The sequence below is a fragment of the Syngnathus floridae genome, chromosome 8 (genome assembly GCF_059516105.1).
Source record: "Syngnathus floridae isolate MCC-2025c chromosome 8, RoL_Sflo_1.0, whole genome shotgun sequence".
Lineage (NCBI taxonomy): Eukaryota > Metazoa > Chordata > Actinopteri > Syngnathiformes > Syngnathidae > Syngnathus > Syngnathus floridae.
In genome coordinates, this window is record NC_142420.1 from 38,692 (window position 1) to 51,339 (window position 12,648).

Sequence of the window (12,648 nt, forward strand, 5' to 3'; positions counted from 1 at the left end):
GCTGCTGCTGCTCACCTCTTTGTTCCTGTACGGTCACAGGCGCAACGAGCTCCTTTGCTTCGCTGGCGCCTCGACTGTTGATGGCTTTGATTCTGAACAAGTACTGCTCCTTCTCATTCAACTTCTCAACTGTGTGCTCAAAGTCAGTTAGCTTGAGCGAGGCCACCTTCATCCACTTGTCAGTACCAAATTTGCAAGCCTCGACAATGTAACCCGTAAGTCTGCTGCCTCCGTCATGCTCAGGTTTCTCCCAGCTCAACGAAACTGTGCTTTTGGTGACGTCAATCACCTCAAATTTGCGCGGCGGGTGAGGCACCTCACAAACCAGGATCACGTCCGATGTCTCGCGAGGCTCGCCGACGCCGTAAATGTTTTCAGGTAGGACTCGGAAGTAGTACAACATGCCCTCCATCAGGCCATCAATCTTGAAAGATGTCTTGCTGCATTTGGAAGTAACAGTTTTGTAGGCTCTCATGGAGGCTTCGCGGCGCTCGATGATATAATTGTTGACAGGGGCGCCGCCATCAACGCTGGGGCCTTCCCAGGAGATGGTGGCATATTCTTTGGTCAGTTCCTTGATCTTGATCGGTCCCGTCGGTCCCGGTGTGTCTAGAATTGCAAAACGTTAGCCATTTACAAACGACGTTCCTAAATAATCACGCTCGTGACATATGCCTTTTTTTAATATCCGCTTACCGTAGACTTTGACGAGGATATGGACTTCCTGTTTGCCAGCAGAGTTCTCAGCCACCAGTGTGTATTTTCCCGCATCGTACCGATGGACCTTATCGATGATCAGTGAGGTTGACTTGTGAGTGACTTCTACGAAGCCCCGGCTGTTAAGGTCAACGCCCTGCTTGCTCCAAGTGATTGTCGGAGCAGGACGGCCGGTAATATTGACAAAGAGGCGTAGAGAACCACCGGCCCGCAGGCAGATGGTCTTCCTCAGCTCATCAGGGAGCTCCAAGTCAGGAGTTTCTATTGGGTCAAGGTAATGACAAATAAAGGTTGCTGAACTGCAACACGCGTGCGTAATAATTCATTTTTCTCCAAGGTCTATCTGTGACTTTGTAAATTTGCCAGCGGGTTCAACCTGCTCTCTGTTCCTTAGCAGTAGAGTAATTCGTATTGTCACGACTGAAAGGGAAAAAGAAAAAGAAAAAAAAAAACGTACCAATTCTCTCGACCGGCTCCGTTTCAGCACAGTGCTCGCTGAAGTCTCCGATGCCGTTGATGTTGATGCCGACCACTCTGAAGCAATACTTCTTGCCTGAGCAAAGTCCGGTCACTGTGTGCTCTAAAGTGCGCAGTGTCTTCTCATGGGCCTTTGTCCACTCCTGTGTTCCAGCTTCCCGCATTTCCAAATAATAGCCCAGCACATCAGCTCCTCCATCCTCCACAGGGCGAGACCAGGCCAAGCTAATGCTGTCAGCGTGCGTGTCAGTGATACGAGGTACCGAGGGGGGAGATGGGGTGCCTACGATGAGAGAAGACAGAGCTGAAATGCGTCGGATGCAAAGTGAGCGTGTCACCGACAGACTTCGTTTTGCCAATCTCTTTTGGATTGCTGGCGTATTAGGACCAAAACAAACTTACACGTTGGCTCTCTGCAGACAACGTAGAGTGAAACCTCACTCGGTTCACTCTCTCCAGCCTTGTTGATGGCCGTCACCCTGAACTGGTATATGTTGCCTTCGGTCAAACCGGACACCTTCAGCGTGGTGTCGAGATGTGCTCCGCTCCTGTTCACCTTCACCCAGCGAGCGCTCTTCTTCTCACGCTTCTCAACAAGATAGTGGAGCAACGGGCTGCCACCGTCACTCTCAGGCTTCATCCACTCAATGGTTGCAAAGTCCTTTCCAGACACCAGGATCTCAGGTGCACTTGGTGGCGATGGCACAGCTGTGGGGAGACAACTCGAGGTTTGAAACAACAACTGCGACAGGTTGACGTTATAATAATGATAAGTGACAAAGGGCAGGTTGTGCGGAATATTGGAACAAAGAGTTTCGTTCATGTAGTCGGGGGCTAAGGTTACGATCCACCAAACCGGCCATTTACGTTTAGGAAACTCCTCGGCAGCAACTTCAACTGCAAACGACGTCAAAAAACAAAAGTGTCGATTACACACATTTTACAACAGTTGCATGGGGACACTCACTGAAAGTGTTCTTGGCAACCATGGGATTGGAGACAAGGGGGACACCGGCGCCGTACTTGTTGATTCCCCGGACTCTGAACAGGTATTCTGTGTTCTTGAAAAGCCCCGTAATGCTGCAAGTCAGCTCCTTGCACTCGGTATGCATGAAAACCCAGTTAAGTCTGTTGGTGTCTCTTCTCTCCACGAGGTAGTGGGACACCTCATCACCGCCGTCTTCCAAAGGAGGCTTCCAGCTCAGAGTGCACGATTCCTCTGTTATCTTGCTGATTTCGACGCTGCCTTCACACACTCCTGGAGTGTCTAGAAACAGTCATTGTGTCGTCAGTCGATTTCTTGTCTCGCAAGGAGTTTGATTGGAGAACAGAGTGCAGGGATACTCACCGAGTACTTTGACATTGACTTCAGCAGTCTTTGTTCCACTCACATTCCTAACAGTGAGAATATACTTTCCGGTATCATCTCTGTCACAGAACTTGACGATAGCCATTGCCCGGTTGGATGTGTATTGCAGATGGTACTTCTCGCATAACTCGAGTTCCCTGTTGCCCTTGGACCAGGAAGCTTTGGGCTCAGGCCTGCCACCCACGGCAGCGTCCAGAACCAGATCTGAGCCAGCTCTCACCGTGACAACTTCAGACAGTAGTTTGCCGTCGAGGTGAGCCTTTGGAGGTTCTGTCGCACAATATAAGCGCATTGACACGAGTTGCATCTGCACGGTGGTCAGCCCGGGCATTTGTCACATAGTATCTGACATTGAATCACTGGCTAGTTTTTTGCACAAATAATCAAAGTAGCTTACCAAAGTCAGTCTTGCACTGCACAGAGCCAGTGGAATCTGATGGGGTGCTGAAGACTTGGTTGGCATTCTTGGCAATGACTCTGAACTCGTAGGGTTCTCCTTCTCCCAGGGCGGTAACCGTGTAGAACGTGTCCGTCACGTTGGTGTAATTACACTTCAGCCAACGGCCCTCGCCAGTCAAAGTGTACGGCTTTCGTTCAATGACGTATCCTACGATTGGACTGCCGCCGTCATTGAGCGGAGCCAACCATTTGAGCGACACTGTGGTCCTGGTTACATTTGTCACTTCTGGCTTACTCGGTGGATCTAAAATCAAAGACGTGGAGTCGTATCGGTCATAGGTCGGAAGCGGTCAATGTTTGCGTGGCAAGCGTTACTCACCAACAGGGTTTTGGGCGACTGCTCCTTTAGAGGCTTCACTGGCCTTGCTCAGACCAGCACTGTTCATCGCATAAACTCGGAACTGGTACTCTAGACCTTCGACGAGGTCTTCCACCTTATGAAAGCACTCAAAGCACGGAATCTTGTTCTCCCTTACCCAGAGAATGTTATTTCTCTCTTTCTTCTCGATCCAGTAACCTGTCACCTTGCTGCCGCCATCGTGATAGGGCTCCTCCCATTTCAAGGTCATTGTGTTGGCAAAGATATTAAAGACACATGGCCTTGTTGGTGCTCCGGGAGGTGCTACAACAGTCAAACGTGAATTCTCTTAGCGACTCACGACTTTTACCAGTGTCTTGCCAATTTAGAAATTGTACTTACTGTAAGGATGCTCTGCGACGACGGTCTGAGACTCAGTTGGCTTGCTGACGCCAAATCTATTCTCGGCAGAGACCCTGAAGGTGTATTGCATGTACTTTGTCAGATGACTGACATGCAGAGACGTGCGCTTCACGCTGGAGTTGATCAGTTGCCAGGCACTGGAACCAGATTCACGCTTCTCCACGATGTAGTTGGTTATGTCGGTGCCGCCGTCATCCTCTGGCGCGTCCCAGTTAACGACACAGGATTGGGAGGTGATATTTGAAATTTCGACAGGCCCCGTCGGAGGGTTGGGTCTACCGATGACGTTGACGTCTACAGTAAAGGTCTTGGTTCCGGCAACATTCTCCAGGGTCAGGTAGTATTTTCCTCCATCACCCCTCATGGCATCCTTGACTGATATGCTCGTTCTGTCTTTTGTTACTTGAATTGAAACTCTTTCAGAGTTCTTCAACCTCATCTCCTCCAGCCTCCAGGCTACCTTGGGAGCAGGTCGCCCGCTAATAGGGACATCAATTGTGAAGCTACTGCCAGAGCTGCATGTGATCAGCTGATTGGTGATCTCACTGAGATCAGCTGCCGGTTCAATGTGAGGCTCTTTGACCAACACCCGGGCTGGATTTTCCCGGGGCCTGCTGAGGCCGGACTCATTCTTGGCTTTCACACGGAAGTGATACTCGTGGCCCTTGTTGAGGTTATCGACCACGTAGGAGAGGTTCTTGGTGTTGCCAACCACAAACCATTTATCCGTCCCACTCGCCCTGGCCTCGATGATATAACTCTGGATACGGCTTCCGCCGTCATGCTCCGGCTTCAGCCAGCTCAGTGACACCGAGCTGTCTGTTGTGTCTACAATGTCCACTCTCTTTGGTGGCGCTGGCTCGGCAGTGGCCACGACAGGCTCTGTCATCTCCAATGCCTCGCCGACACCGTGCTGGTTCTCTGCAGAGACCCTGAAGAAGTATGGCACTCCCTCCAGGAGATCCTGGATTTTCATGATATTCTGAGTGCATTTTCCCCCAGACTGTGTCCAAGCGCGACGGGTGGCCTCGCGTCTCTCCACAATGTAGTGTTGGATTCGCGCTCCGCCGTCATTGAGCGGAGGCTGCCACGCAAGGGTGACTGAGCCTCTGGACACCTCGTGGAAGGCTAAAGCCTCAGGAGCTCCGGGAGTGTCCATGACCTTCAGGGTGAAAGTCATGGACTCACTACCGCTGCTGTTCTCCAAGTTAACAGTGTATTTGCCTGTATCGTTCCTCGAGCAGTTTTCAATATGTAGAGTACTGCTGCCCTCTGCGGTTATGACCTCGGACATCACACCCACTTCTCCTTCTTCTTTCAGCCAGGTGGCGACAGGAACTGGCTTCCCCCTGAATTGTACACTTAGTTTCACTGAACCTCCAGCCTTGACAACATGTGTTTGCTTGAAGGAGGCATCAATATCAACCATTGGCGGTGTGAGTCTGTCAACGGCCTGAGCTTGTTCTAGAGTTGCCATGTCCTCGCCTCTTCCGACTTGATTTACAGCGGCAACGCGGAACTTGTACGCAACCCCGGTTTGTAGACCAGTCACCGTGTACTCTGTTTCGGCCACAAGCTCTTCATTGACTCTATGCCAGTCGAGTTCGTTCGCTTTAACCATCTCGACGATGTATCCCAGGATATCAGAACCTCCGTCATCTGCTGGCTTGCTCCATTCCAGACTGATAGAGGTATTTGTGGAGTCGGACACACAGACCACGGATGGAGCGCATGGGATGTCCTTTGGTTCGACAGCTTTGATGGGCAAGGAGATGTTGCTCGGAGAACCAATACCGGCATCATTCACGGCCATCACCCGGAACTCGTACTCCATGTTCTCAGTGAGATGAGAAACCCTGTGAGCACATTCGGTGATGGGTTTCTTTGAAAGCACCTTGTAGAACCGGACAGTCTTCTTCTCTCGTTTTTCCAGTATATAATGTTGGATGGGGTTTCCTCCATCTGATGTTGGAGGAGTCCAGGCCAAAGTTATGCTTTCCCCTGTGACCTCGGTGGCATCCGGAGTGCCTGGAGAATCGGGGGCACCTGGGAGGAAATTGTGAATGGAAATATGTCAAGACCAGAATCAAGGATGAACACGCAGAGCAGAGCTTTCAATCGCAACGACCAATCGTTTTCCCTTGTTGCCGATTTTTAAACTTTCGAGTAGTGTGTTTGTATGTTCAATCCCCCCCAACCAAAAAATATTTGGTCAAAATGTCATTCTTTTGACTTACTGTATTGCAGCTGTGCAATAATAGGGCAAGATTCCAACGGTCTGCCAACACCAAACTTGTTGACTGCTGAGACCCTGAATTGGTACTCGTTGATCTTTACGAGTTTGGTTGCAGTGAGCGTGCACTCGTGACAGTCATCAGACACTAATGCCCAAGAGATTTTGGATGTTTCCCTCTTCTCAATGATGTAATGTGAAATTTCCGAGCAGCCATTGTTCTCTGGCGGATTCCAGGAGAGGGTACATCTGCCCTCTGAGATGTTGCTAAACACGATGGGTCCTACTGGTTCTCCAGGTGTGTCTGCATCACATATGAAAGTCGAAGTTAGAGGTAATACATCGATCGCTTGTGAATATACTACTATAATGTACAGAAACGACGACACACCTTGTACTTGAACCAGAAGATTCTCCTTCTTGCTGCCCGATCCATTAGTCGCTTCGACCGTGTAGAGACCGCGGTGGGTACGGTCAGCATCTCTGATGAAAAGAGTGCTGTATCCAGGAGCGGTGATAATATCCATCATCCTTTGGGTGATTTCCACGCCGTCTCTGTACCAGATCACTTTGGGAACAGGCCGCCCGGTGATCGCCACGTTCACCCTGATGTTGTCACCCGCTTTGACAGTCAAACCCTCGAAATACTCCGGGCCAAATTCAATGTGAGGAGCAGCTGGTTTAGAAAAAAAAGCATTTCACAATAAATGCATCATCATCATCATTATCATCATCATCATCATCATCATCATCATCATCTCATCACTCTCGCTGGCTTATCTTCACTTACCATTCTCGCTTCTGACTACAATCAAACCAGACGAGTTGGACGGGGGACTGACGACACCGATGGCATTTCTGGCAATCACCCTGAACTCATAGCGCTCGTTCATTGTCAGACCAGTCACAGTGTGCTGACAGTCGTGGACATCAGTCAAGTTGGCCTTGAACCAACGACCGTGACCCTGTCGTTTCTCAATGTTGTAGCCAGTGATCTTACTGCCGCCGTCACGTTTGGGCGCATCCCACTTCAGCGTGATCGAGTCACTCGTCACGTCAGTGTAGTCGGGCTGGCCTGGAGGATCTGAAAGACAAAAGTCCAGTTCATAATTAGTCTCCCAAAGGATCTTTGTGAAGAGGTTATTGGTTGACGAATAAGTTGAGCTACATGATGTAGGCCTATGGACAGAGTCGTCGGCACTTACCAACGGGACTGACGGCCATGACGGGCTTGCTCTCATCACTCATCCGGCTGGAGCCGGCATCATTCTGTGCGTACACTCTGAACGAGTACTCAAGGCCTTCGATGAGACCCAGGATCCTGTAATCGGTTTCTCTGATGACCACTAGGTTCACCTTCTGCCACATGATGCTGTTCTTTTCCCTCTTCTCCACATGGAAGCCCTGGATGGGTGTACCGCCATCATAGAGAGGCTTCTCCCACTGGATTGTCATGCCGTCGTTGGTGACGTTATACACAACAGGCCTGCCTGGTGGGCCTGGGGGCCTGAATTGGTGCTTGGCAATCACCATCTGTGAGACCAGGGGCTCACTGACACCGTACCTGTTCTCAGCACACACTCTGAACTGGTATTGGACACCCTTGACCAGGTTGGGCACTTGGAACTGAGTTCCCTCCACCCTGGAACAAGCCATCTTCCAGTCAGGCTGAGAGGTGTCACGCTTCTCGACAGTATAGCAGCTGACGTCTCCGCCGCCGTCGTCATTGGGCTCATCCCAGGAGATCATGATGCTTTCCGCTCTGACTTCATCAAGGCGGATGGGTCCGAGGGGCTTCGATGGGGGTCCGAGGGTAATGACGTGGATGTGGAAGGACTTTCTGTTGATTTTGTTGTCAAGAGTAAGTGTGAATTTACCCTCATTCTCTTTCTTCACACTCTTTATCATTAGCGTCACTTTGTTGGCTGTCTTCTTGAAGCGGATTTGATCGCTTTCCTTCAGAGGAAGGTTGTCCTTCAGCCACGAGACTGACGGCTTGGGTTTACCTACGTAGGGCAGCTCAATGTGGACATTGTGGCCTAAGCGAACACAGATTCTTCCATCCGGGTAGTCTGCGAGGCTCGCTTCGGGTGTGATAACATAGTCGATGACCTTGATTGGACCTATCTTCACAAAGTCACCCTGACCCTTCTCATTTCGGGCCGCAACTCTGAAGAACACGTCGGAGTGCTCCTTAAGTTTTTGCACCTCAAACTCACAGTGTCGGCTCGTTCCTCCGAGTGTCCAGTCTTCGCCCGCGGCTTTCTTCTCAACGATGTAGTCGGAGATGATGCTGCCGCCGTCGTAATCAGGCTTAAGCCACTGCAGGGTGACTGAGGTCTTGGAGGAATCCTTCATAGAAACACATTTGACTGGACCGGGAGTCTCTGCAGCCTTGACGGGTTCAAGTGTTTCACATGGTTCACCGACACCATTCTCATTCTCTGCGAGTACACGGAAAAAGTACAATGTCTTTTCAGAGAGATCTTCAATCGTGTAGGTGGTGTCGACGCATTTGCTTGTGACTGCAGAGTATGATCTCTTTGAAGAGTCCCTCTTCTCTACAATGTAGTTTGTGATTTCAGCACCGCCATCGAGGAGTGGCGTTTCCCAGCAAAGAGTGACTTTTCCACGGGTTACGTTTTTCAGTGTCAGGTTCCTGCACTGAGCTGGACGGTCCTGGACCTTCACGGACAAGGTTAGCGTCTTGGGCTCTCCTACGCCATTCGCAATCTTGACCGTGTATTTTCCAGTGTCGAGCTTGGTGACATCACGCATGACGAGAACTGCGGTGGTGTCCGAGTGGTGGAATTCATAAGAGGGGTTGTTGTCGATACATAAATCCCCTTTGCTCCAAGAAGCGTCGGGTGATGGTCGACCCTTCAAAGGAACAGAGAGCTCCACATCCTTGCCAGCCTTCACAATGTAGTGGGTTCTCACGGCCACATCTGAGTCAATCTGGGCTTCCTCTGTGAAAACGATATCACGGTCATTTAACAACAAACAAACAAAAAGGAAAGACATTTCTCAAGTCTGCAATGGCACTTACCCAAGATGTCTTTAGCCTGTACAGGCTCAGTCATCTGCAGAGGTTCCCCACGGCCCGCGCAGTTGACGGCAGAAACTCGGAAAAAGTAGTTCACGTCCGGCTGTAAGTCGTGTACAGTATATTCCGTCATCTTGACCTCGCCCTTTGAAGTAACCATGGTCCAATTCTCCTCTCCCTCCACCAGCTTCTCCACCATGTAGCAGGTCACCTCACTGCCTCCTTCCCATTCTGGCTTGGACCAGCCCAAAGTGATGGAGGTCTTTGTGGAATCCATCACCTTCAGCTTGCAAGGCTCATCTGGAGCATCTGTAAGCCAAATGAATTGATGGGCACAGGTGGTCCTCGATTGACATTTTGAAAGCAGCCAGCGTCTGGGATCACTTACCAACAGGATCTGCAGCCTTGTAGAAGTCGGATCCGTCAGAGAAGGGTCCTTCGCCAGCCCTGTTAATGGCACAGACGCGATACTGGTACTCATTTCCTTCGGTGAGATGGTAGACAGTCTGCTTATGGTCTGGAACGGGGTCTTTGTAAACTCGGATCCAGCGCAAACTCTTCCTGTCACGTCTCTCCAAGTAGTAGCCAGTAACTGTGCTTCCGCCGTCCACACCTGGACTTTCCCATTCGACCACCATAGAAGTCTTGGTGATGATGTTCACCTCAGGCGTATGTGGCTGTCCCGGAGTGACTGATGGAAATGCACAAAGAACAGATGTGTGAAACCTTTGTCCCTTGTGATCGGGGACAGGAAAACGAGCAAGAGTTCTGCATTTACTTGATGACGAAAGCTGAAGTGAAAATAAGCCTGAATTCCAAAGCTTACCAAAGGCGTTCTTTGCAACAACGGCCTCTGACTCGAGTGGCTCTCCCACGCCAAACTTGTTAACGGCCATGACCCGGAACACGTATTCGTTTCCTCGCACCAGTTTGCCGACGGAGATGTACGTCTGCTCGTGCCGCTCCGAGACTGTCGACCAGACCACTCTGCTGGTTTCACGCCTCTCCACGATGTAGTGCGTCACCTCGGAACCTCCGTTGTCGGCCTCGCACACAGGCTCCCAGCGGAGGGTGATTCTGTCCGCTGTGATGAGGTTAAAATTAATGCTGCCGGCCGGCGGTCCGGGTTTGTCTGAGGACACATGAAAAGGCGCCATCATTCAACAAACACAATTGAGACACGGGAGGAAACTTTTCAACGTGAGAAAAGGAAGCGAAACGTGTCAAAATACCGAGGATTTCGACCGCAACCGTAGCCGTCGCTGAGCCCAACGCGTTTTTGATCTTTATCTCATATGAGCCAGTGTGTCGGCGGGTCGCATCCTTGATCAGGATGGCTGACGAGTCGGTTGTGTTTTCCACACACAAGGAAGAAGAAGCGACAAGCTCCTTTCCGTTTTTGAGCCACTCGATGCTTGGCTGAGGTTTGGCAATGATTCCTACTCTGATTTTAACTGACGTTCCGGCTTTGTACTGAACCACATCCAAATACTCTGGAGGAAGATCAATGGCCGGAGCACCTGCACAAGAGAATACGGATCACATTTTCAACGCCTTGCGTTTTTCTTAACGCGCCCAATCACAGCCATACGAGAAGGAATGAAAATGAGCACTCACCGTGCGCGTCGATACAAGTGACCGGGCCAGCGATAAGAGAAGGGTTACTGACAGAGCCGACAGCATTCTTTGCATACACCCTGAACTCGTAAGACTCGTCCTGGTTCAGCCCAGACACCGTGAAGCCCATCTCAAGGATATTTGTGAAGTTAGCCTTCACCCATCTGCCACTGGCGGCGTCCCTCCTCTCCACACTATAGCCGGCGATCTTACTGCCGCCATCATATGGGGGCCTCTGCCAGGACAGGCTGACTGAGTTCTTTGTGACTTCGGTGACGTGGACATTTGCAGGAGGCTCTATAGTTGGAGATGTCAGAGGAGCGCCAAGTCACGTCGATGTCAACGGAAGCTATAAGACTGAGAGCGCCACTTACCACACGCGTCAATCGCCAGCACCTCTTCAGACGTCTTGCTCATCTTTCCAATGCCAGCGGCATTTTCAGCTGCCACCTTGAACTCGTAGATGAGACCCGGGCAGATGTTGGTGACCCGAAACTGGTTTCCTGGTATTGCTGTTTTATTGATCTTTTGCCAGAGGATACTGCTCCTTTCCTTCATCTGAAGATGATACCCGGTCACGGGATTCCCGCCGTCGCTCACCGGTTCATTCCAGCAGACAGTCAAGTTATCCCTACACACAAAACTAACCCAAGGGGTGGATGGAGGTCCAGGGACGGCTGGAATTAAAGCGACAGCATATTAGTCGATGGTACGTTTGAAAATGTTCATTGGCCAACCGCGACAAACCAACAAAGCCACGTTGACTTACTGAATGGAAGCTTGATCATAACTGACTTGCTGTCAATGTGGTCGCTGACGCCGTAGCGGTTCTGAGCCTTAATTCTGAAATGATACTCCTCCCCCTTGGTCAGTTTCATCACTTTGATTTCACTTCTTGCAACGTTAGTTGACGCCTCTGTCCAGGTAGGAGTGCTAGTTTCCCGTTTCAGGACGACGTAATTGGTAACAGGGCTGCCACCGTCATACTCTGGAGGATCCCATTTCAAGTACACTGTAGTCTCTCCAACCGCTCCAATCACCACAGGTCCGACCGGGGGTCCAGGTCTATCCAGCACCACAAAGTTCATGAAGATCTTGGCGGCACCACCGGGGTTTGAGGCGGTTACTTCGTATTTCCCAGCGTCGCTTGCTGCGCTTTCATTCAGGGTGATCGTTAAGTTGTCAGGGGTGACTTCGGTCGACAGTCTTTTGGATCCCTTGATGACAACATTGTTCTTGGACAGAGTCACTTTCGGCATCGGCTTGCCAAAAAGTGGAACGTCAAAGGTAAGGTCGGAACCAGCTCTGACGTAAACTGTATTCTTGGGGTAGTTTTTCAAATCAAACTCTGGAGCCTCTGTTGAAATTCAAGCAGAATGTAAAGTAAACTTACAGCAACGTTGAAAGCAAAAATAGGCTCCTTCTATGGCAAATAGCTGGCGTTTCATACAACACGTCATCGCAGCGGTGCACGTTGAGTGCCGCATTTCGGTTCGCTGTACATTAGAAAGCATACCTTTAGACGATGATGATGATAGAACTTTATTCATCCCACAGCGGGGAAATTCACTTGTCACAGGAGCGCATACGAGTGCAAGAATAATACGAGTGCAAGAATAGGAGATGAGAGAAAGAATTACCTTGAATTTCTTTGACGATAACCGGTACGATCATCTCCTTTGGTTCACTTAGTCCAGCGTGGTTCTCAGCTCTCACTCTGAAGTAGTACTCTGCACCTTCTCTTAGGCTTTTTATAGTGTGGCTCATTGTCCTCACTGATGCACACTTGACCCATTTGGTTTGTCCTTTCTCCAGAGCGTCAATGAGGTAAGCCTTCACTCTGCTACCACCGTCATACTCGGGACGAGTCCAGGCGATTGTCACGCTGTCTTTAGTGACGTTTGCAACTCCGAGTTTCATGGGAACACTCGGCACCTCTGCGACACAAAAGTGGGCCGTAGAATGAAGTTTTTACATTTGATGAACTTGATGGAATGAGAAGGGCTCGG

The 12,648-nt window shown here is 50.3% G+C and overlaps 1 protein-coding gene across 1 annotated transcript in view; it reads right to left on the reverse strand.

Annotated features, from left to right (window-relative positions):
• Nucleotides 1-12,648, reverse strand: part of ttn.1 (titin, tandem duplicate 1) — a 116,901-nt gene that overhangs the window by 12,076 nt on the left and 92,177 nt on the right. The window contains exons 163-183 of the mRNA XM_088382272.1: nt 12,280-12,576; nt 11,409-11,996; nt 11,014-11,316; nt 10,640-10,936; nt 10,255-10,542; nt 9,849-10,154; nt 9,411-9,713; nt 9,026-9,331; nt 7,182-8,945; nt 6,767-7,060; nt 6,368-6,652; nt 5,981-6,280; nt 3,723-5,789; nt 3,342-3,644; nt 2,961-3,266; nt 2,543-2,833; nt 2,162-2,461; nt 1,597-1,902; nt 1,175-1,477; nt 697-978; nt 16-609 (exon numbers count right to left, since the gene is read on the reverse strand). Coding sequence (XP_088238398.1) covers nt 16-609; nt 697-978; nt 1,175-1,477; nt 1,597-1,902; nt 2,162-2,461; nt 2,543-2,833; nt 2,961-3,266; nt 3,342-3,644; nt 3,723-5,789; nt 5,981-6,280; nt 6,368-6,652; nt 6,767-7,060; nt 7,182-8,945; nt 9,026-9,331; nt 9,411-9,713; nt 9,849-10,154; nt 10,255-10,542; nt 10,640-10,936; nt 11,014-11,316; nt 11,409-11,996; nt 12,280-12,576 — 10,083 coding nt within the window. The remainder of the gene's footprint in view (nt 1-15; nt 610-696; nt 979-1,174; nt 1,478-1,596; nt 1,903-2,161; nt 2,462-2,542; nt 2,834-2,960; nt 3,267-3,341; nt 3,645-3,722; nt 5,790-5,980; nt 6,281-6,367; nt 6,653-6,766; nt 7,061-7,181; nt 8,946-9,025; nt 9,332-9,410; nt 9,714-9,848; nt 10,155-10,254; nt 10,543-10,639; nt 10,937-11,013; nt 11,317-11,408; nt 11,997-12,279; nt 12,577-12,648) is intronic.